Below are 25,373 nucleotides of genomic sequence, written 5' to 3'. Positions count from 1 at the left end.
TCCATTTGTTTGTATCTTCTTTTATTTCATTGAGCAGTGGTTTGTAGTTCTCCTTGAAGAGGTCTTTCACATCCCTTGTAAGTTGGATTCCTAGGTATTTTATTCTCTTTGAAGCAATTGTGAATGGGAGTTCACTCATGATTTGGCTCTCTGTTTGTCTGTTATTGGTGTACAAGAATGCTTGTGATTTTTGTACATTAATTTTGTATCCTGAGACTTTGCTGAAGTTGCAAATCAGCTTAAGGAGATTTTGGGCTGAGACAATGGGGTTTTCTAGATATACAATCATGTCATCTGCAAACAGGGACAATTTGACTTCCTCTTTTCCTAATTGAATACCCTTTATTTCCTTCTCCTGCCTGATTGCTCTGGCCAGAACTTCCAGCACTATGTTGAATAGGAGCGGTGAGAGAGGGCATCCCTGTCTTGTGCCAGTTTTCAGAGGGAATGCTTCCAGTTTTTGCCCATTCAGTATGATATTGACTGTGGGTTTGTTGTAGATAGCTCTTATTATTTTGAGATACGTCCCATCAATACCTAATTTATTGAGAGTTTTTAGCATGAAGGGTTGTTGAATTTTGTCAAAGGCCTTTTCTGCATCTATTGAGATAATCATGTGGTTTTTGTCTTTGGTTCTGTTTATATGCTGGATTACATTTATTGATTTGCGTATGTTGAACCAGCCTTGCATCCCAGGGATGAAGCCCACTTGATCATGGTGGATAAGCTTTTTGATGTGCTGCTGGATTCGGTTTGCCAGTATTTTATTGAGGATTTTTGCATCAATGTTCATCAAGGATATTGGTCTGAAATTCTCTTTTTTGGTTATGTCTCTGCCAGGTTTTGGTATCAGGACGATGCTGGCTTCGTAAAATGTGTTAGGGAGGATTCCCTCTTTTTCTATCGATTGGAATAGTTTCAGAAGGAACGGTACCAGTTCCTCCTTGTACCTCTGGTAGAATTCAGCTGTGAATCCATCAGGTCCTGGACTCTTTTTGGTTGGTAAGCTATTGATTATTGCCACAAATTCAGAGCCTGTTATTGGTCTATTCAGAGATTCAACTTCTTCCTGGTTTAGTCTTGGGAGGGTGTATTTGTCGAGGAATTTATCCATTTCTTCTAGATTTTCTAGTTTATTTGCATAGAGGTGTTTGTAGTATTCTCTGATGGTAGATTGTATTTCTGTGGGATCGGTGGTGATATCCCCTTTTTCGTTTTTTATTGCATCTATTTGATTCTTCTCTCTTTTCTTCTTTATTAGTTTTGCTAGCGGTCCATCAATTTTGTTGATCTTTTCAAAAAACCAGCTCCTGGATTCATTAATTTTTTGAAGGGTTTTTTGTGTCTCTATTTCCTTCAGTTCTGCTCTGATTTTAGTTATTTCTAGCCTTCTGCTAGCTTTTGAATGTGTTTGCTCTTGCTTTTCTAGTTCTTTTAATTGTGATGTTAGGGTGTCAATTTTGGATCTTTCCTGCTTTCTCTTGTGGGCATTTAGTGCTATAAATTTCCCTCTACACACTGCTTTGAACGTGTCCCAGAGATTCTGGTATGTTGTGTCTTTGTTCTCGTTGGTTTCAAAGAACATCTTTATTTCTGCCTTCATTTCATTATGTACCCAATAGTCATTCAGGAGCAGGTTGTTCAGTTTCCATGTAGTTGAGCGGTTTTGACTGAGTTTCTTAATCCTGAGTTCTAGTTTGATTGCACTGTGGTCTGAGAGACAGTTTGTTATAATCTCTGTTCTTTTACATTTGCTGAGAAGAGCTTTACTTCCAACAATGTGGTCAATTTTGAAATAGGTGTGGTGTGGTGCTGAAAAAAATGTATATTCTGTTGATTTGGGGTGGAGAGTTCTGTAGATGTCTATTAGGTCCACTTTATGTAGAGCCGAGTTCAATTCCTGGATATCCTTGTTAACTTTCTGTCTCGTTGATCTGTCTAATGCTGACAGTGGGGTGTTAAAATCTCCCACCATTATTGTGTGGGAGTTTAAGTCCCCCTGTAGGTCACTGAGGACTTGCTTTATGAATCTGGGTGCTCCTGTGTTGGGTGCATATATATTTAGGATAGTTAGCTCTTCTTGTTGAATTGATCCCTTTACCATTATGTAATGGCCTTCTTTGTCTCTTTTGATCTTTGTTGGTTTAAAGTCTATTTTATCAGAGACTAGGATTGCAACCCCTGCCTTTTTTTGTTTTCCAGTTGCTTGATAGATCTTCCTCCATCCCTTTATTTTGAGTCTATGTGTGTCTCTGCACGTGAGATGGGTTTCCTGAATACAGCACACTGATGGGTCCTGACTCCTTATCCAGTTTGCCAGTCTGTGTCTTTTGATTGGAGCATTTAGCCCATTTACATTTAACGTGAATATTGTTATGTGTGAATCTGATCCTGTCATTATGATGTTAGTTGGTTATTTTGCTCGTTAGTTGCTATAGTTTCTTCCTATCCTCGATGGTCTTTACAGTTTGGCATGTTTTTGCAGGGGCTGGTACCGGTTGTTCCTTTCCATGTTTAGTGCTTCCTTCAGGAGCTCTTTTAGGGCAGGCCTGGTGGTGACAAAATCACTCAGCGTTTGCTTGTCTGTAAAGTATTTTATTTCTCCTTCACTTATGAAGCTTAGTTTGGCGGGATAGGAAATTCTGGGTTGAAAATTCTTTTCTTTAAGAATGTTGAATATCGGCCCCCACTCTCTTCTGGCTTGTAGAGTTTCTGCTGAGAGATCAGCTGTTAGTCTGATGGGCTTCCCTTTGTGGGTAACCCGACCTTTCTCTCTGGCTGCCCTTAACATTTTTTCCTTCATTTCAACTTTGGTGAATCTGACAATTATGTGTCTTGGAGTTGCCCTTCTCGAGGAGTATCTTTGTGGCGTTCTCTGTATTTCCTGAATCTGAATGCTGGCCTGCCTTGCTAGATTGGGGAAGTTCTCCTGGATAATATCTTGCAGAGTGTTTTCCAACTTGGTTCCATTCTCCCCATCATTTTCAGGTACACCAATCAGACGTAGGTTTGGTCTTTTCACATAGTCCCAAATTTCTTGGAGGCTTTGTTCATTTCTTTTTATTTTTTTTTCTCTAAACTTCCCTTCTCTCTTCATTTCATTCATTTCATCTTCTATCAGCAATACCCTTTCTTCCAGTTGATCGCATCTGCTACTGAGGCTTCTGCATTCTTCGCGTAGTTCTCGAAACTTGGCTTTCAGCTCCATCATCTCCTTTAAGCCCTTCTCTCCATTGGTTATTCTAGTTATCCATTCTTCTAATATTTTTTCAAAGTTTTTAACTTCTTTGCTATTGTTTTGAATTTCCTCTCGTAGCTCAGAGTAGTTTGATCGTCTGAAGCCTTCTTCTCTCAACTCATCAAAGTCATCCTCCATCCAGCTTTGTTCCGTTGCTGGTGAGGAACTGCGTTCCTTTGGAGGAGGTGAGGTGCTGTGTTTTTTAGAGTTTCCAGTTTTTTTGGTCTGTTTTTTCCCCATCTTTGTGGTTTTGTCTACTTTTTGTCTTTGATGATGGTGATGTACAGATGGGTTTTTGGTGTGGATGTCCTTTCTGTTTGTTAATTTTCCTTCTACCAGACAAGACCCTCAGCTGCAAGTCTGTTGGAGTTTACTAGAGGTCCACTCCAGACCCTGTTTGGCTGGGTGTCAGCACCGGTGGCTGCAGAACAGCGGATTATCGTGAGACCACAAATTCAGCTGTCTGATAGTTCCTCTGAAAGTTTTGTCTCAGAGGAGTACCCAGTTGAATGAGGTGTCAGTCTGTCCCTACTGGGGGGGTGCCTCCCAGTTAGGCTGCTCAGGGGTGAGGGACCCACTTTAGGAGGCAGTCTGTCCGTTCTCAGATCTCCAGCTGCGTGCTGGGAGAACCACTACTCTCTTCAAAGCTGTCAATCAGACAGGGACATTTAAGGCTGTAGAGGTTCTTGCTGAGTTTTTGGTTGTCTGTGCCCTGCCCCCAGAGGTGGAGCCTACAGAGGCAGGCAGGCCTCCTTGAGCTGTGGTGGGCTCCACCCAGTTCGAGCTTCCTGGCTGCTTTGTTTACCTAAGCAAGCCTGGGCAATGGCGGGCGCCCCTCCCCCTGCCTCGCTGCCGCCTTGCAGCGTGATCTCAGACTGCTGTGCTAGCAATCAGCAAGACTCTGTGGGCATAGGACCCTCCGAGCCAGGTGCGGGACACAATCTCCTAGTGTGCCGTTTTCCAGGCCCGTTGGAAAAGCGCAGTATTAGGGCGGGACTGACCCGATATTCCAGGTGCCGTCTGTTTCCCCTTTCTTTGACTAGGAAAGGGAACTCCCTGACCCCTTGCGCTTCCCGCGTGAGGCAATGCCTCGCCCTGCTTCGGCTCGCGCACAGTGCGCTTCACCGACTGTCCTGCACCCACTGTTAGGCACTCCCTAGTGAGGTGAAACCGGTACCTCAAGCAGAAATGCAGAAATCACCCGTCTTCTGTGTCGCTGGGGCTGGGAGCTGGAGACCGGAGCTGTTCCTATTCGGCCATCTTGGCTCTAGATCCCTAAATTGTTTTATTCATTCACTTAATAACATATTGTGTGCCTACTATGTGTAAAACACAAAACAGTTACTACGATTTATTTTAACAGAGAGGAAATGGAAAGAATTAGGAAAGTGTTCTCCAAAAATATTTCTTTATGATTGTTCTCAGTGTACCTAAAACTTCTTTGTTTTTCATACTGTAAATAAAGAAGTTTGCAGAGGAATTATAATCGTGTAGAACGGAAAATACATTTTATTCCACTGTTAATCTAGGCCAGACCCGGGGCACCCATGCATGAAGAAGACAGTGCTATAGAACAAAGAGACAAAGAGCAGGTGCACATGAGGAAGCTTTTGCTTCTGCCCTTCTCAGAATTCTTTTTCAGTAAGACAAAGAGGACTTGGGTATAGGAAACCATGATGATCATAAAAGCAAAAGCTTGCATAAAAGCAGTGAAAACCACAAAATCACTAATGAGTTAATAAATGGATCAATGTAAGAAATTGTATATTGTATGCTGAAAAAATGGTAAGATTTTTAAAAAATATATATTATTTCTTGAGGGTTATAGAGGAGATTCTAGACAAAAACTAACTAGTCCCGTAGCCTGCCACTCATAAGTATCTTAACATTGAATGTATTACCAATGAAGTGCTTTGAGAGCAAAAGGTACACGGTATATTTTATTCCAAATCTTAGAAAATGAGACTTTGTTTTGGGTTCAAAGTATGTTTTCACTCTTTCAGGAATTTTTTTATCTTTCTATAACAAAACATGATCTGATCTTCTTGGTATTACAAATGGGACTATCACAGTGAAGGTGGAATAAAACATTACAAAAACATCATAGTAGAAAGAATGGCCAGTGTTTTGAATATCTGGATTCAATTTAAATGATAAGCTAAATAGTAAATTTTAAATTTTATTTAAATAGCAAATTAAATGGGGAGAAAGGATTAACCAAATTAATAGGCAATGACTAACTTAAACATAGGTAAGGCAGTGCAGAAAAAGCCTCAAGCTAAAAGTGTATCCATGAGTTTTATAAGCCTGGAAAGTAAATGAAAAGGAAACTAACGAGATCCTGTGGAAACACAGGGTGAAAAAATATGTCTGCCTCATCAATGCATGTCTTTAATGACAAACTTTGCATAATTCCGGACATAAAATATGTTTTACGTATTCAAATCCCTGCCTTGTTGATGTAAAGCAGGAACTACCTACTTATAAAACAGTATGCCTAAGTATACAACCATTCAAGGGAATATTTACAAGTATTAGATTTACAACTCTTAAGGTTTAATGACAAGGCCAGCCAGTAGGTGTTACAACTTGACATATTTTTATTTCTGTTAACTAGTCACCTATTCTGTATAACTGTAGCAAAAGTCTTCACTTCCCAAGTCTGTGCAGGCCTGAAACTCATTTTCTCAAAGCTTCTGCTTTGTTAACTCAAAATTAAGGCACTATAATGGAAAATTTAAAGAAAAGTTTTAGAGTTGGTGAAAAACAACAGTAAAAATACATAGAATGATTGGAATTTTTAATTTTTAAATTTTTTTGTTTCCAAAGGTTTTGAGGAACAGTTGGTGTTTGGTTACATGAATAAGTTATTTAGTGGTGATTTCTGAGATTTTGGTGCACCCATCACACAAGCAGTGTAACCTGTAACCTGTACCCAGTGGGTAGTCTTTTATCCCTCGCCACTACCAACACTTTCCCCCGAGTCCCCAAAGTCCAATGTATCCTTCTTATGCCTTTGTGTCCTTATAGCTTAGCTCCCTCATATGAGTGAGAATATACAATGTTTGGTTTTCCATTCCTGAGTTACTTCACCTAAAATAATAGTTGCAATTCCATCCAGGTTGCTGCAAATGCCATTCTTTCATTCTTTCTTATGGCTGAGTAGTATTTCGTTATATCTATCTATCTATCTCACATTTTCTTTATCCACTTGTTGATTGATGGGCATTTGGGCCGGTTCTACATTTTTGCAACTGCAAATTGTGCTACTATAAACATGCGTGTGCAAGTATCTTTTTCATATAATGGCTTCTTTTCCTCTGGGTAGATACCTAGTAATGGGATTGCTGGATCAAATGGTAGATCTACTTTTAATTAATTTATTTATTTATTTTTTTTGAGATGGAGTCTTGCTCTGTCGCCCAGGCTGGAGTGCCGAGTAGCTGGGACTACAGGCACCCACTACCACACCCGGCTAATTTTTTGTATTTTTAGTAGAGACAGGGTTTCACCATGTTGGCCAGGATGGTCTCGATCTCTTGACCTTGTGATCCACCCTGCTTGACCTCCAAAAGTGCTGAGATTACAGGCATGAGCCACTGCGCCCGGCCTGCTTTTAATTTTTTAAGGAACTTCCACGCTGTTGTCCATAGTGGTTGCATTAGTTTGCATTCCCATCAACAGTGTAAAAGTGTTCTCTTTTCACCACATCCACGCCAACATTAATTTTTTTTTATTTTTTATTTTTTTTATACTTGCAGGAGTGAGGTGGTATCGCATTGTGGTTTTGATTTGCGTTTCCCCGATAATTAATGATGTTGAGCATTTTCTCATATGTATAAAATTCCATCATTTTGGCTGAATAGGAAAGCTCAATCTATTAAAACTTAACTTTCACAAATAAACATAAATTTCATATAATTTTATACAAAATCATAGGGAGGTAATTTGTCTAGAAAATTCTAATTTATCTGGAAAAGCGAATGTGTAAAAGAAAAAAGCCAACATAATTTTTTTTTTTTTTAAAAAAAAAGGATGTTCATGTTCCATGCCAGATATTACAATTTATCAGAAAGTTACTTTAACAATTGAAACCATGTTTAACATCATCAAGGTTCACTGTGGGTATATTCACTAAAATTGGAGTGTCTGTTTATAGACATGGGGAAGGAAAAATAGCAAAGCTGATTAAGAGCACAGACTTTGGAAAAGGCAGTCTTGGTGGCTTTGCTTCTGAGACTTTGGTCAAATAATTTAAAATGTCTAAACCTTGGTTTCCTCACTTGTGAAATAAAGTTAATAATGTGCACTTACGAAGTTGTTGCAAGAATCAAATGAGAGGATGAATGTCAAGCCCTCACCTCTGTACTTGATAGATAGGTAAGGAATCATTAAATGGTGGTGACTTTAATTATTTCTTGGAGTCTCGCTCTGTCTCCCAGGCTGGAGTACAGTGGCGTAATCTCAGCTCACTGCAACCTCGGCTTACTCGGTTCAAGCAATTCCCCTGCCTCAGCCTCCTGAGTAGCTAGGACCACAGGTGTGAGCCACCACTCAAGGCTAATTTTTGTACTTTTAGTAGAGATAGAGTTTCATCATGTTGGCCAGGCTGCTCTCGAACTCCTGACCTCTGGTGATCCACCTGTCTCGGCCTCCCAAAGTGCTGGGACTAGAGGCATGAGCCACTGTGCCCAGCCAGTTATTTCTGTTATTTATTTTAATTATTCACAAGGAAAGCAGCAATGCTCTTTTGTAAGAGAACATATTCTGAGTGAGAAAATCGAGATATGTGCTGTTGATTTGCCAAGTTCTTGACAATAACAACTTAACTCTGTACACAAAATAACTTTTACAACCAACTCAAGCCATCTGCAAATTGTCATGGAGACCAGAAAATAGTGATTTAGGTTAAGCAAATGAGGCACATCTTCTAGAAGGACAAAAACTATAGGTATAGCATGTTTTAAAGAGAAACATTTAACATTTTAATAAAAATAACAGACATCGTGACATTTCACAACTAAACACTCCAGGCTGCATCTTTTCAAAAATGACATTTTCCTTCCTAACCACAGTACCATATTGACATCTGACAAAATTAACAGTATTCTCTCAACACTGTCTTATAACTAGTATATATTCAGATTTCTCCATTTGTTTCTTATCTTTTACAGCATCACATTGCATTTGTTGTCTCTATCAAGACTCTTTTGACCCAGAACAGTCTCATTTCTTTCCTATTCCTTTCCTTTTTTTTATTTTTAATGAAAATGACATTTTGGAGAGATGGGCCAATTGTAAAATTGTCTGGTGAAATGTTTCCCATTCTGGATTAATATGCATTCTTTAACTTGTTTTCCTAATTCCTGTATTTTTCTTTTCCCAGTGAAAGTTATATCCAAAGGCTTGATGAAACATTTTTTAACAATATACTACATAGAAGATGCCATTCCTTCACAGTGCATCGCATCAGGAAGGACATAATGTCTGTCTGTCTCACTAACAATGAGGCTAAATCCCATCCCTGGGTTAGTGCGGTAACAGCTAGATCTTCCTACTGTAATGTTATGGTTTGTCCCTTACATATAGCAAGTAGTTAATTACATTATACTTTGGCACTTTGAGAATATCCAGGTCCCCATCATTTTTTTCTCTCTCTCTGTCTTCCCTCTCACACTCTTCTCTCCTCCCAGTCTCCCTGTTGTTGTAGGTTTATACTTTTTTGGTGTTGTTATCTTGAGAGAACAGACAAAATGTGTGAATATGTGTTCAACTAGACATCTTTAATGCAAAGCTCAAGAACCTTCTCTTTTTTTTTAATTGTACTTTAAGTTCTGGAATACATGTGTAGAACATGCAGGTTTGTTACATAGGTATACGTGTGCCAGGGTGGTGGGAGTGTAAACTAGTTCAACCATTGTGGAAGACAGTGTGGCGATTCCTCAAGGATCTAGAATCAGAAATACCGTTTGACCCATCAATTTTTTAGCTAAGATTTTTAGCATCATTTGATGATCCTTGCCAGAATCAATTATGGCATTGCAGAGTTTAAATGGTAACTTTAAAATTCTATAATGTCTTTTACATTTTTTAGCTGGCATGCCTTAACACAACAAAAAGAGAAAAAATATGGCAAAATGTTTTAAAATTTATCATAAAAAGGAGAAATAGAAATTTAAAACAAATGTCTAAATATTGTTTAGACTTCCTTGACCTTGCCAGAAGTTCACAGCTGCTTCTCCAAGTCCCCCAAAGCTCAACTTCCTTCTTATATGTCATCAAAATGTTAACATAGTATTAAGGAAAGATTATTTGGAATCGCTTAATCCTTCAGCCAACGAATATTTCTTCATGTGTATTATATAGTAGACTGCGGTCTGGAGTCTTCTTTGAAAGAGATGAAGCAATTAAGTTGCAAATTGCTTCAAATTTTATCTGATTTATGATTCCTGTTTCTCATACTTTGTAGAAATTTATTTTTTCATCCTTAACGGTCAAATTATTCCTTACCATAAAAACATTGATTTCAGGCAATGCTACTTTTTGAAGCCTTTCTCCTACAGAAGAATTTTACAGATAAATGTTTTTTACATCTCCTGAGGCTATTTTTAAAAACATATATATATTTCTTTATTAAAAATTATTATAATCTATTTATTGCACTTTTACATTTAACTTTCAACAACATTTATGCATGTAAAATATCTTAGTTTCTCAATAGTATTGGAACTCCTGACGTTTCTCACATTATGATGATATAATGAAAATAATTCTAAAGTGGTCATATTGGCTGAGTGTGACAATGCAGTTTATGACGATGATTCTCCCATTGGCTTGAACATTTGTTGGTTATGTAACTTGGGGAAACTCAGATCTTAACTTGCTCATAAACATAAAAACTTGTGTTTATACATTGATTTGAAAGTACACTCTGTAATGAATTAATACTTTCACATATATTGAATCACATGATTAGCTCAACATACAGATGAGTGCATATTATTATCCCCATTTTACACAGAAGAAATTAAAGCAGTCCCCAGTTAAATTAGAATCAAACACTCACTTTTTTTTGTCTTTTAGCGCTAGCAGTTTTACTGGAGTCTATTGTGGTCTCTTTTAGTTTCAATTGAGATTTAGGTAAAATAACAAGCCTTCAGGTTTGAAATCTTATGTTTTTCTACTTCTCTAGGCTGCCTCTCTTGTAAAGGAAGGAAACATTACCTCTCTTCCATCTTCCCAAAGCTGTTGAAAGGATAAAATCATTCAGATGAACTCCACTTAAAAACCTTGAAATAATATTTAAATATGAGTGAGACTTTCTTATTAAGAAGAAAGAATAATTCAAAATCTAAAGATTAGTACCTACCCCACCTGGTTTATGTTAACTTAAATGAGATAATATTTTAACGTGATACAAATATTGCCAGATAGTTCTCCAGGTGGCTTTGAAACAACCTAGTTCTCTCCCTTTCCTTGCTTGTAGGTCTCATAAATAACTGTAGAAGCGCTGGGTATGCCTCATCCTGAAATAAGGAGGAACCTGCTGGAACAACCTGGGTTCTGTTCCAGTCCCTCCTAGAAACAGGACATCCTTCAAGGATTTGTCCCAGCAATTCATATAATCTCCCAGGATATAAAACCAGGGCGGGCTTCTTTCTAGGGCCTCTCAGCTGTGGTGCAAGCAGGGCATGCACAGACAATACTCCACTCAGTCTGGGAAGCTTTCCTGAGCCTTGGGAGACTGGCTCATCATGAATCCGAGCCTTCTGTGGTCCCTTTATAACTATCTGCAAGTAATAAATTAGCTTCATGGAATTTATAGTATATTTAGGTGTTCTGTCTCACCAGAGTGACAAATTGGTACTCAGTGCACAGGGTAACTCTTCACAAGTGCCTGACATTTATTTATGTGCCTGGAAAATAAATAAATTCTCCACCCATTCTAAGGTTATGATATGCATCAATCTTACATCAATGCATTTAAAACAACTAACACTATGTGTTTCATTTATCAACCATGTATTTATTTAAGCATCTGCCATATGCCAGGCCCTGTCCTAGGCTCTGTGGTTTCATACCTATTCAACTCACTATCACTGGTAATTACTAGGAAGAGTAATAGCCTTGTTAAACTGTCATAAAGTAATTCACTGGGTCTTCATTTTTAAAAATAGTAGGCATGAGAGATTTTATTTTCCAAGATATGGCTGCAACAATATGTTCTATCTTACATGCTCCTTAGCAATGTGGCCTTCTCACTCCCCCATTAAAAGGGGAAGTTTAAATCCCCTCCCCTTAAATTTAGTCTGAGCTTAATGACTTGCTTTACCAATGGAATGCAGCCAAAGTTATTTGGTGGGACTTCCACAGTTAGGTCTTCCACTTCTGCTTCAGTCTCTTGATGCTAACACTTAGATTCAAATTTGCATACTTTGAGAAACTCAGAATACATGAAGAGGTAACATACAGGCACTCTAGTCTAAGCCCAAGTTGAGCTACTGGATAATAGCTACTACCAGCCATATGAGTAAGCCATCTTGACCTCTAGCCCAGGAGCCGCCTAAGATGACTGTAGCTCCAGGAAAAGCCTGACTTCAACAGCACGCTACACAGCTATGTCAACCCAAAGAAATATGAGATACAAAAGTAAATTGTCTTTTAAGCTCTAAATGTTGGTGTATCTTGCTACATAGTAAGACGTAGCTGGAACAATGTATCAAGTTGTTCTTTTCAATGAAACATTATAATCAATATATGGGAGGAAAGGAGAAGGAAAGGAAAGGAAGGTATCATTTTATGAGGTCAACTGAATTATTTTAGGCCTTTTTGTTGGATTTGCTAATAAAATTGGCAAATATATAATTCTTAGTAATAAGAAAAAATAAAATATATCAATTACCAGAAAATGGTTATTCATGTCCTGAATAAATAAAAGTCAGTCTTCATTTCAGGTTTTAATCAGTCTTCTAGAATTTGAAGTCTCTGGGGGACACAGAGGACGTGGACGTGAAGTCCTAGGCATCAGAAGAGTCTGAAAAAAGATACTTTCAGATAATTTTAGAGTTGTGCAAAGTATAGCATGCCTTTCTGGAATGCCTTGAAGAAGATAAACACGAATGTGAGGATGAAAAAAAAAACTTGAATAATACAAGAACAGAGCAATGCCCATCTGAATGGTCAAAAAGTCCTGAAATATAAAAGATTAATATTTGAGAAATTAAGGAGGAAGGAGGGGAGGAAGAGAATAGAAGAAGCAAGAGAGGAGGAAGGTAGAAGTTTGTGTAAATGCAAACTATCATGGACGGAAGAATGGGTAGGTTAAGAGCAAAATTTATATGGGATGGTCATAAGAATATTTTAAGGAATATGTCTTGGGGGCATAGGGGTGGATCAGGCTGCTCTATAAGAGGAATCATGTAGCCATTCATCTACTCAGAGGTCAATGGAAACCAGATTCATTCTTTGGCTTTTTTATTTTTAGCAATATCTGGAAGAAAAAAATGCTATAAGCTGAATATATTCATGAGAGGATAAGGTCGACCAAGAGTAAATCAAGCTATTTTATAGAAAATCATTTGTAAATGTAGATTTTTTTGTCATAGTAGTGTTGCCTGTTTTTGTAAATGAAACTTTATAGTAGGTGTTTGTGGCTGGCTTATTAGACTCTGTATAATGTTTTTGAGATTTATCCATGTCATTGTGTACCATTAGTTTAATGAATTTACTATCATGCTGTAGTCCATTTTGTGAAAACACCACAGTTTGTCCACACTCCTGATGATGGGCATTTGGGTTGTTTCCAGTATTTGGTTATTTTGAATAATATAAGTATGAATTTGTCTTTCAGTGGACATATGCCCTCATTTCCCTGGGTTTTTTACCTAAGAGAGAGCAATTGCTATTTCACGGGATAAACAGAGTCAGTAGCATAACTAGCTTATTTGACAGATGTAGTTGATGATTTGCTAACAACTCCTCTATATCACAAAAATATCCTCAGTAATAATCACAAAATAAAATAAAACAAATAATGATCAGGAAAAGAGTGCAAACAATGAAAATTTTCATTTATTGGACTTCATATTATGCTACTAAATTTTTTTAATTACAGTATAAACACGAAAAAAGCAACAGATTAATTCCTTTACTTACATTTTTTACAGAAAACTAATACATTTACATTTTGATCTGTCACAGTGATAATTAATATTAATTTCTGTTTTCATGTCTCACTTTTGCCAATTTGTCAGTGATTTTCCCAAAACGTATCTTCTTTATGTATTGATACACAATAGATGCCATAACGAGGTTCAATAGTTTAACTTATAGTTGATTGAAGAACTAAAATATACACTTTCCAAACAAAAACATTACACCTTGCAATTTGCATTCTAGTTTGCAGTTGTAAATTTTAAATGCAAATAACATTTCAAGTTATCCTATACAATGACAATATCAAAGTAACTCGAATTCTATTTACCTCTATAATCAATGTGCTACCATTATTTTTACTTCAACACCTAAATGTAGGAATATGTAATACCAATGGTTTTGGAGACACAGAAATGCAACCAAAATAATTCCAAACTGTTATGGATTCACTCTTAAAAGGAGTTCATATAGCTGAATTCATATGGGACTAGAGCAAACGTAAAGCTGGGAGTTCTCTGAATAAACTTCTAAATAGAATGTAATGTTTACTATGTTTATGCAATAAAACATTCAAAATTGAAAAACATATGAGTAATACTCAATAGGAAGTGTAGCAATGTTTTACAACTTAAACTAACAAAACACTTTTTTAGGGAAGGGTATTTTATTACTGACATTTTTTAATTGCTGGAAATTGATGATTATAAAAATCAGGACTACTTTCGATCAATTTTATTATTCTTTTAAAATTTCCCATGAATAATGACTCCTCCTTATTGCTACCACATAAGAGAGATCAATTCCACAATCCAGCCTTTAGTATATCACTGCACGAAGTTTAACTTTAGACAATACTAAAGAAATTTATTTTTCTGTCATAAAAGATGATAACATCTGTTACCTTTAGCCACTGGGCCCCAAATGAAGATGCACATCAAATAATAAAACTCCCAGTTTTCTTGCCACAGGAAAGAAAAGAGGGCTCCAGGAAATTGGGAAATTAGAGGGAGATCTCAGAGAGGGAGGAGATTGGGAAAGCAACCCCATTAAGTTGTTTATGAATTCCTGGCTCACCTCCAATCTTTGTGTGCATGGATCGGATCTTAAACCTTCAGAACTGAATTAAGAGACAAACTATCACCCAGATGCCACAATGGCCACTGGGTAGCCATTCTAATAGGTATGAGGTAATATCTCACTGCAGTTTTAATTTGCATTTTCCTGATGATTATGATGTTGAGCATTGTTTTATATACCTGTTGGCTATTTGTATGGCTTCTTTTGAGGAATATCTATTCAAATCCTTGGCCCATTTTTTTTATTGGGTTAACTGGGTTGGCAGGGGAGTTCCCAATTTGAATTAGGATAATTGACTGTTGACTGGGTTATTTGTTCTGTTGTTACTGAGTTGTGTGAGTTTCCTACATATTTTGGACATTAACCTCCAACCTTATCATATATATGGTTTGAAAATATTTCCTCCCATTCAGTAAGTTGCCTTTTTACTCTGTTGATTGTTCACTGTACAGAGGTTTTTAGTTTGATGCAATCCCACCTGTCCACTTTTGCTTTTGTTGCCTTTGCCTTTGGGGTCATATTCAAAAATCCTTGCCAAGACCAATGTAAAGATTTTCTCCTATGTTTTCTTCTAAGAGCTTTATGATTTTGGGTCTCATGTTTAAATATGTAATCCATTTTGAGTTTATTTTGTGTATGATGTGTGATAAAGGTCTAATTTCATTCTTCTGTTTGTGGATATCCAGTTTTTCCAATCCTACTCATTGAACAGACCATTCTTTCCCCATTATGTGTTTGTGTCGCCCTGTGGAAGATCAGTTAATCATATATGTATGGATCTATTTCTAGCTCTCTGTTCTGTTCCGTTGGTGTATATGTCTGTTTTATGTCAGTAATATACTGTCTTAATTACTATAGCTTTGTAGTATATTTTGAAATCAGGAAGTGTGATGCCTCCAGCTTTGTTCTTGCTCAGGATAGCTTTGGGGCCTTTGGTAGATTCATATGAATTTTAAAATGCTTTTCTATTTCTGTAAAGAATGCCACTGAGATTTTGATAGGGATTGCACTGAATGTGTAGAATCCTTTGGAAAATATGGACATTTTCACAATATAAATTCTTCCCATCCAAGGTCATAGGATGTCTCTTCATTTATCTGTTTCTTCTTTAATTTCCTTCATCAGTGCTTTATAATTTTCAGATTTAGTCTTCATTGGTTTTATGTATGTGTTTTCATTTTAATTAAGAATGCTCATTAGTATTTCTTATATGGCAGGTCTAATGGTGATAAATTCTCTCATTTTTTTCTCAAAGATTTTATCTCTCCTTCATTTTTACACAATAATTTTTCTGGGAATGGTATTTTTGGTTACCAGTATGTTTTTTTTTTCTTTCAGTACTACAAATATGTCATCTCACTCTCTCCAGGACTGCAAGGTTTCTGCTGAGAAATCCGCTAGTGTTATCACAGGGTTTTTTTATATAGGATGAGTTGCTTCCCTTAAAAGTCTCTTTGTCCTTAACTTTTGACAATTTTATTACAGGGTATTTCAGTATGTTCTCTTTTAAGTTGAACCTATTTGGAAACATTTGGGATTCTTGAATCTGGATTCACAATTTCCAAATCTTCCCCAAATTAGGAAGGTTTTAGTCATTATTTTTTAAATTAGCTTTCTTCTCCCTTTTTCTCTCTGTTTTCCTTAAAATTCCATAATGCATTTATTGGTTTCCTTGATGGTATTCCATAAATCCCATAGGCTTTTTTCGCCCTTTTTCATTATTTTTCTGTTTTCTTCTCTGAGTGGATAATTTTAAATGATCTCTCTTTGAATTTGCAGATTCTTTTGCTTAACTGTCTGTTGTTGAAACTCTCTTTTGCATTTTTCTTTCCACTCATTGTATTCTTTAGCTCCAGAACTGCTCTTTGGTTCTTTTTAATGATTTTCTTCTCTTTGTTCAACTTCTCATTTTTTTCATATATTATTTTCCTGATTTCACTAAGTTACCAATCTGTTATTTTGTAGCTTGCTGAGCTTGTTTAAAACTATTATTTTTAATTCTTTATCAGGAAATTTGTAGATCTTCATTTCTTAGGGATTCATTAGTGGATTTTTTTGTATTCCTTTAATGTTACCATGTTTTCTTGATTTTTCCAGTTCTTTTTGTAGCCTTGCTTTGATGTCTGTGTATTTGAAGGAGGAGTTACCTCTTCCAGACCTTACAGATAGGCCTCAGTTGGGAAAGATCTTCACCACAGGTAGGTACAAGGGTGCTGGTCAGATGGGGTGCAGCAGCTTCTACTCTAAGGTGGCACATGGTGCGTTGGTATGGACTTCTGGCAGCTGCATCAGCTGAGGTCAGTGTCAGCAAATACTATGGGGGCACTTGATGGCAAAATTTGTGGGTGTCCATGGCAGCAGCAATAGTTGCTTAGGCCCTTCTGCTCTCCATTTCTCCCACAGATGGAGTCTCATCTGAGACTGGGCATCCAGGGGATGGGCATATTTCTCAATGCTGCCAGGGGCCAGAAAGTAGGTGCATGCATAGCAGTGGCAGCACTGGAGCCCAGGGAGATGTAATATTAGAGACAAAAAGGTCTAGTGGCAATGGAAATACAAAGAGCAGGAAAATTCAAAAGAAGATCTGAAGCAAAAAACAAAGAAAAGATTTTGAAAAGGAGTAATTAGAGATGACTCAAAATTTTAATCTTGGAAAACAGGGACCTTATTGGCAATCTTAATGAAACTCATAACATTGGAAGATTATACTACATTAATAAAGATGAATGAGATTGACAGCTGACATTAATTTTGTCAATTATGGTATTTTCAATGTACCAGACATTGTGCTAAACATACAGTCTCATAAATTCTGACTTTAATCTTAAAAGATAGGTCCTAGTATTATTCCTCTTAACTATATATAAAGTAACTGACTCAATGAAAAATCTTAGGTCATTTTCAATGTTCAAACAACTGGTAAATGGAAGAATAGATGTTTGTACCCACAAAATCTGACACCAAATATCCCAATAAAGATGATCACTATTGTCTCTTCTTAACCACTGTTTTATTTCTTCCTCAGGGATCTCAAAAGTCACCTACATACATGTGCTTAATGAATACAGAAGAGGAAATTGAAGTCCAGGAAGTTTAAGAAGCTTTTTAAAAATCACACAGTAAGTACCATATCCAGTCCCAGAGCCATGTGCCCTAGTGCTTTATTTAGTGCCCTTTAGAAACTTTACTCATAACAGGTAGTTCATTCTAATAGAAAGCTTATTTTTCTACAATATTCACCCCTGTCTCTTAGCGTTCCCACAAATAAAATGCTGTTCTTAGGTGTAGGTAAAAAGTGAAATCTTAAAAATAAATTAGTGTTCAATCAGAGAAATCAATAAACCTCATTAGTCAATTATTCAAGGTAAATAATTGCATTTTCCTTGATAACGGGGTGTGTGGGTTTTTTGTCTGAATCATTTGGTATTATATCATTAATCTTTTCAGTTCATTCTGCCAGTATTGGTAAGTGAAAATTATTCATTACAAGAGCTGAATAGTATTTACCAATACTACACAAGAAGGTTTTCCTCTCATAAGGAGGCAAATTGGAGACAATAGCTTAATTTGGATGAGAATGTGTATCCTATGCTTCCATCTAGTGGTGGTCTTGAGCTATTACACGATGATGAAGACCGCTTTGCTTTAGTATCATCCAGCCTGTAAAACAGAGCAAGATTCTTCAGTGTCCTCACTCCTATCACAGCTGATTCTGTATGCCAGGAAGGATGTGATACGAGAATGAAACAAGGGTCGTGGGAGGAACGATGGTCTACTGGGTATGAAAAAGCGACGATCTACTGGTTATCTGTTAATTCTGGGAACCGTAGAGGAAACAGGATTTCTGAGAGCAAGGTTTTTTGGAAGGATAGCAAATGCCCCCTACTGGCTGCTCTAGGCATGCCCAGTTATATTTCCAATGCATCAAAGCAAAAGTTATGCGCAATTTGATGATGGGGACAAACTCAGAGAAATGCGTTGTTAGGTGATTTCCTCATTGTGCAAACATTGTAGAGTATACTTACACAGACCTCTATGGTCTAGCCTGCTGCACACCTATGCTATGTGATACTATTCCTAGGCTACAAACCTGTGCAGCACGTTATTATGCCAAATACTACAGGCAATTGTAACACAAGGGTACGTATTTGTGTATCTAAACATATATAAACATAGACAAAATAGAAAAGGTTCAGTTAAAATGAAGTATAAAAGATGAACTGTATAGGGCACTTACCATGAATGGAGTTAACAGGACTGAAAGTTGTTCTGGGTGAGTCAGTGAGTTGTTCTGGGTGAGTGAATGTGAAAGTCCGAGACATGACTGTACATACTGTCAACTGTACACTTAGGCTATACTAAATTTATACAGAATATTTTTCTTTCTTCAATAATAAATTAACCTTAGCTTATTGGATAACTACAGTCATACATGTGGTCCATCACTGACCAAAACGTCGTTGTGCAACACGTGACTGTAAATATGAAAACCAAATCAGTTGATCACTTAACCGTTCTAGTCCTAGCTTCCTCAGCATAAAAGAGAGCAGGAGAGACATTCAATGTAGTCTAAATGATTTGTTCCAAAAGTCTTTCCCTATCAAGATTTTATGACTCTACAATTTGCAACTCAAGATATTTTGCCTAGATGACATCCTGCAGACACATTGGGAAATTTCTAGAAGCTTGGAATTTGTTGTTGTTGTTGTTGTTGTTGTCAGCTCCAGTCTAAATAAGACCTTAGCTTTTCTTTTGTTTTCCCTTTGTAGGCAAAATAATGGCTACATATCCCAAGATTGGCGACACAGCCATCCTTTCCAAATTTTCTCTTTATGTCCCTGCCAAAGGAATAAAAACTGGCTGACTGACATCATCAGAGTGGAAGAAGAGTAAACAGGAGGCAATTTATGCAACGGAGAGCTGAAACTATTATGAAATTCTCCAGTGACCCTGTGATTCATTTTGTTTCCTGGTAGTCACCACTTTCTAGTTTTGACAGATGTGCTTTTCTGCTTTTTTTTTTTCTTTTTTCTTAAGAAGCTTACTGAGCTTGCAAAGGAAAGCTCTAAAGGAACAAGGTTAAGGAGCTAACTCAGCATCAACAAAGACAGATGCCTTCTTGTAATTGAACTAAAACCCTTAGACTTTCTGTAAGTCAGCTCTCTCTAGTGTAAGCCATTACCTTATTTTTATTTTTATGCCGACCATTTCCCACTTAAAATTCATCATCAAAAAACGAAATTCGTTTATTTCTTCCTTAATGTTTATAGCGATATAGATAGTCTATCAAACATTATTCACTAAAGAGGTCAGACAGATTCTCATCATGATTCATCCCTGCAATGCAGAAGGAGACACCAGGGCATCCTAACATAATTTAAGTGACAGTGAGGAGGCATATGATCTGACAGATATTTCTGAAAAATAAGTGCCCCAAATAGCTCCACTGAGTCCTGTAAAGAGGACATCTTCTATTCTAGTGCTTCATTCCTTCAGATCAAAGACTACTTCATGAAGTACCCTCTTCAATCTTGCTTATTCTTTGTCAGCTACCAATATTTCATTGCGCACGTAAAAGTTTAGCCATCATCAAAGGTTGTCTCAAGATGATAGGACACAGAATTTTGGTAAGGAGAATGTGCAAAGCACCGATTTACCTATAAATGAGAATCTCACCGATTTACCTGTGAATGAGAACTGGCTGTCATGGAGGAGTACTATTTTGGGAGAATGTAAGTATCGTGGTTTTGTTTTGTTTCGTTTTGTTTTGTTTTAAAATGGGATCTGAGATCAAATAAGTTTGAGAGACACAGAATTCAGCAGAACAAAGCAGGCTTTTTTTTTTTTTCAACTGAAGCCTTGAATGTGTTAATATTCATTCATTACTTAAGAAATATGTACTAATACCAACTATACTTCAAAGATAGTTATAAGTGTTTGGGATGCCTCAGGGAACAAAACAAAGAGCACTTCCTTGCAGAGCTTACATTCTAGCCAGATTAGACAGATTATGAACAATAAACATAACGTAAATTATATAAGACATGCTAAGCAGGATGAAAGGTAGATTGGTAACACAGGTTGTAAGAGGAAAGAAAGAATACAGTATTTTTAAAAAGAGTAGTCAGGGTATACTTCATTCAATAGATGACATTTTAGCAAACATTTGAATTTGTTAAGTGAGTTAGCCATATAGATATCCAGATGAACAATATGTCAGGCAAGGGTGACAACCAGTGCAAAGGCCCTGGGGTAAGACTGTGACCCCTAACAGAGTAATAAAATGTATAATGTTTCCCAAACTCATTTAGTACATAACAGTTTTTCACAAAACATCTTCAGTGTAACCAAGAAGTACTTTGGGAAATGTTAGTGTAGATATTGCTTACTAAGTGAAGAGGGGACCAGGTAATAGAGAGTGCTAGGGCCGAGGGGTTGGTGCCCTGGATCTCACAAGAGCACTGAGATGGAACACACTGAAACAAACTTTGACCACAGTGCAGTCTTCCAACAACCAAAGTGACAGTAGCTTAAGATGAGCAATTTTTCTTACGTTTCTTCCACTGGCTCTTCAGAGAAGGCTTACTGGCTCAGAAATACCTGAAGAAAATGCTTCATTGTTTCTAAACATTACAGAAATTAAAATTACAATACCGATTGAATCACATAACATTTAAAAGTCTGATAATACCAATGTTAAAAAATATTTTAAGAAATAAGAACTCTCATTCACTGCTAGTGGGGAAGCAAATTGGTACAAGCACTTTGATGAGCAATCTGACTGTGCTCAGTAAATTTGAAGGTGTGAAAATTATTCGGCCTAGCCATTTTACTTCTAGGTATTACCCTAAAGAAACATTTACACATGTGTACAAGAAAATATTTATAAAAATTTATTGCAGGATTGTTTATAATAGAAAAATAAGAAACAATGCCCATTAACAAAAATACAAATAAATGCGATGTTATGTATCCATACTGAAGTACCATATAGCAGTTAAAATGAATTAACTAGAGGCACATTTATCAACATAATAAATCCCTAAGCATAATGTTGAAAGAAAAAGTAGCTTTTAGTAGTAAAAGTAGAATATGACACCATTTATATAAAGTTTTAAAGCATGCAAAAGTTTGCACATTATTTATAGATACATACATATACAATAATAATATAACTGCATATGATTATAAACAGTAAATCGAGCCTAAGAAGAGAAGCAAGGATTTATTACATCACTGTATATTTGTAATATTTTATATTAAAAATATATTTTAAAGAGGAAAGACAGGCTTAAGAAACATAGGAGAAGGTTTTAATGCATGGGCTAAAAGAAGACATAACCCAAACTAAAAGAAATAAGTATGATTAGGCAATTACACAGAATAGTAGGTGTCAAGGACACAAATCGATCTGAGGACATTTAAGAATTTCTCTCACAACACTGTATTCTAGTCCTAGTAAAAAGGTCAACTGTTGCTGTGTTGCTCACCTTGTGCTATTCCAGTTGAAGATTAATTTCAATGACATGACCATTTATTTGTGCTTTGCATATGTGAAGTAGAAATATTTTCTTAAATATTTTCTCTAAGTATGCAAAGCACCTTTAGGAGAGTGTGTGACCATAATTTAACAGTGACAGTGTGTGCTTTGCACACCGACCAGGATTAAGTTCATTTTTATTAACTGGGCTGCTTGCTATTAAATAAACCTTAAATTAAACCGCTTTTGTTATCAATGAAATAAACCATCACCTGAAAATATGATTATTTACCTTAAAAAATATAATTTTATTTTGTGTTTGTGCTAAGGCAGTCTGTATGCATTTGGGGAGGAAAAGATTCTTTCTGGATTAAAAGGAACCATAAGATAATGGAAAAGGTCTTCAAATGTGTAATTAAGATTAAATTAATCATCTTTTTTTCTCAATAAGCATATTATTTTGCTGAGTCACTAAGTACATTTAAATGACATTGCATTGGATTAAGAGGATTAATGCTTAACCTTGCTTCTTTGTTTGCCTAGGACTGCAGCCGAGGGTTTATTGAGTATGGATTGAGCATCACACTAAAAACCTTCCCCAGAAAAAGGGACCAAAGGATGTAAACTGAAAATTTTAAAAATCTGCTTTGTTTTCCTCAAATTGCTGAAGATCCAGATAGATATTTGCCTGTAAGTGATGTGAATCAATTTAATCTGCTAAAACAAAGTGCAGCATTGAAGACAATGTCTTTCTTTTTCCCCTAATGCATTTTCCCTGGCATGCTGTTTATTTTTTAAAAGACACATGAAGAAGAAATCGTGATCACAGTATTGGTTGCGTCCACCTGCATCCTTTTTGTTTTTTTTTGGAAGAGATGGTCCTGGCTTTCCAGTTAGTCTCCTTCACCTACGTCTGGATCATATTGATACCAAATGTTTGTGCTGCTTCTAACATCAAGATGACACACCAGCGGTGCTCCTCTTCAATGAAACAAACCTGGTAAGCTGCCCGTAGTGCAGTCCATGGACTTACTGCCCATTCTCTCAACAGTTGCCTCAGACCTACAGGAAACCGAGAAACATATCTTTAATGGTAGCGCATCTTTGTAACCATGTCTGTCTCTAGAGATGGCATTCATGCATCATCATAAATCACCTCTGTTTGACATCTGAAAGAGCAATATCTTGGAATTTGCCGACATTTGTAAATTTATTTATGCTTATTTTGGAGAAAACAGTCAAAGGTTCATGTAAGGATCCTCTTTCAGAGAATGTATTTCTTCAACTAGTAATACATTTATTACTAATATATTAAATACTTGTTTAATGTTTCTTCAGATTTATTTTGAGTAGAAATTAGTCTAAGCACCAACTTCATTTAATGTTAAGTATTTGTAGGGTATATAGTTTCATGGATTGATGAAATAGTATCAAAAGGCATTAAAGCCATTTGTCTTTCAAGAATAATTTTCATACGTTTGACAAATCCTGAATATCAACACATCATCATTATTATCTTCCCATCAATAATCAGGAGCATGTTTGGATGTGCTGGTAAGGGAGATAACTATCTGTGAGAGTGACCTGTTTATACACCAATTTGCCTAGGGCTTTATAGGTTTTAGTACTAAAAATGCCAGGAATCCCTTCAGCCCCAGGCATAGTGGAATGATTTGTCACCCTACTACCCACATACCTTTAATAATCAAATAATGTCTTTGAGAAAGAGTTCTCCTTTCACCAAGCACCATATTTCCAAAAAGACCCAAAAGGAGAAATTGAGGAATGAAGATAAGAGTATCATTTGGTCAACACTGGCAGCCAATGGGGTGACAGATGTTTAAGCTAGATTGCTCTCACATCCTGAATATGTATTATGCATTCACTGTAAGATCAGGAAAGAGAACATAAAATTTTGATAAATATCTTCTGAAGTCTTAGGTTTAATGACCAAAACCAAAAGAGGTGTGTTACTAGATTACTGATTCCTGCTGTACGATTAAAAATCAGGGACTACCTCTCACACTTTCCTTCCACGCTTCTGCTCCCAGACCCAGACCTGAGATGATATGAAGTTCCATTTAACCACTTTCCCAGTCTTCGTCATAGCAACTAGCTAAGGAAATATTTGGGAAATGTAAGAGTGTACCACCAGACTCTATTTTTGTTTCAGATAGCTTATTACGTTTTATAGTATGTTTTACCTAATTTAAAAAATCAATGGACACTGCTTAAAATATTACCTGTCATCCAAAGAGTAGACTTGTACAGTCTGGTGGATGTTTAGATGAGGAGAAAAGAGATGATTATAGTAGCTAATTCATCACACCAACCCACTATCAGTGGCAGAGTTGCTACAGAAAAAATCTACCATGTATATTTTTTAGGTGACATTTAAAGAAAAAGAGAAGAACACTGGTTCTTTGTGGTGAGGTAGAAATTTTTTCTGATGTTAAATGCCTCATTTTTAGATCCTGTGTAAAGGAAAAGAAGAATTTTAGAGCCTACGCGAAAGCAGACTTCCCCCACAGGAAACGCCAGGACTTCGGCCATGTGGGGCCCATCATATTTGTTGTCACTTCTATATTCCTAAATGAAGTGCTCCTTTGAGTCACAAGCCAGAATGGGATTCATTAAAATTTATATCTGCTTCTTTTGTTCTTCAAAGGAAAACCCTTCAGGGCACTGGAGATTGCATAAACCATCACACTGGTCCAGAAGTAGCCACTTAGAATGAAACCCAGGCATTTTCCCTGAGTGAGCAGAGTAGTACAGCCAGCCAATTTCTGAGCTGTCACTCAAGCACTCTGTCATGCAGATTTTAGGGCATTTCACCAAAATACAGTAATTACTGTAATAGAGTCATTTTTAGAGTAAGAGGCCCAGGAGTCTTCCTACCTTAGTATGTGAATAGATACTGTGAGGTTCTTTGCCCAACACCCAACCTGATTATCAGCCAATAATTAAGTAGTGAATTAATTAATTAATAATCCACTCTTCTATAATGCAAAAGAATGAATACAGTGAACATGAAAGGAAGACATGACCTTTGAAAATTATAAGGGGGATTTATATATGCATTGTTTGGGGCCAGTTTTTATACAATAAGGCTCTTAAATGTTTTGCTTTTAGTTGTTTTCATTCAGAATATAACCTCACTTTTTAATCCAGAGACTCCCTTCTTTCAAAATCTAAAGACTTTAAAAAAATATTTATTCAAAGATACCTTTTGTTTCCTAAAAACAAAGTAGGGAGAGGTGTGAATAAAGTAAGTTATGGCAGGTGGGAAATGTTCACCTTTTACCTAGAGAAGACATTTTGCTCCAGGATGATGCAAAGAGGATTAAGCAAATAGACTCACTGAATATATATTCATTCTTTCAACAATTATATTGAGTGGTATTTACATGCAAGTGCTGAGTT

The 25,373-nt window shown here is 36.6% G+C and overlaps 1 protein-coding gene across 2 annotated transcripts in view; it reads left to right on the top strand.

Moving 5' to 3' along the window:
* Positions 1-16,606: 16,606 nt before the first annotated feature.
* GABRR3 (gamma-aminobutyric acid type A receptor subunit rho3) overlaps positions 16,607-25,373 on the top strand; it is a 56,192-nt gene continuing 47,425 nt past the window's right edge. Inside the window, exons 1-5 of one of the 2 annotated variants that reach the window (XM_063630495.1) lie at positions 16,607-16,668; positions 17,496-17,589; positions 19,240-20,202; positions 22,494-22,640; positions 22,752-22,950. In XM_063630495.1, coding sequence (XP_063486565.1) covers positions 22,826-22,950 — 125 coding nt within the window. In that variant the 5' untranslated portion in view covers positions 16,607-16,668; positions 17,496-17,589; positions 19,240-20,202; positions 22,494-22,640; positions 22,752-22,825. Of the gene's footprint in view, positions 16,669-17,495; positions 17,590-19,239; positions 20,203-22,493; positions 22,641-22,751; positions 22,951-25,373 lie in introns of those variants that run through there. The other variant, XM_055259639.2, reaches the window with a different exon arrangement.

This window comes from Symphalangus syndactylus, chromosome 21, assembly GCF_028878055.3.
Source record: "Symphalangus syndactylus isolate Jambi chromosome 21, NHGRI_mSymSyn1-v2.1_pri, whole genome shotgun sequence".
Lineage (NCBI taxonomy): Eukaryota > Metazoa > Chordata > Mammalia > Primates > Hylobatidae > Symphalangus > Symphalangus syndactylus.
The sequence above is the reverse complement of the archived record's forward strand: the minus strand, read 5'-3'. Positions and strand labels throughout refer to the sequence as shown.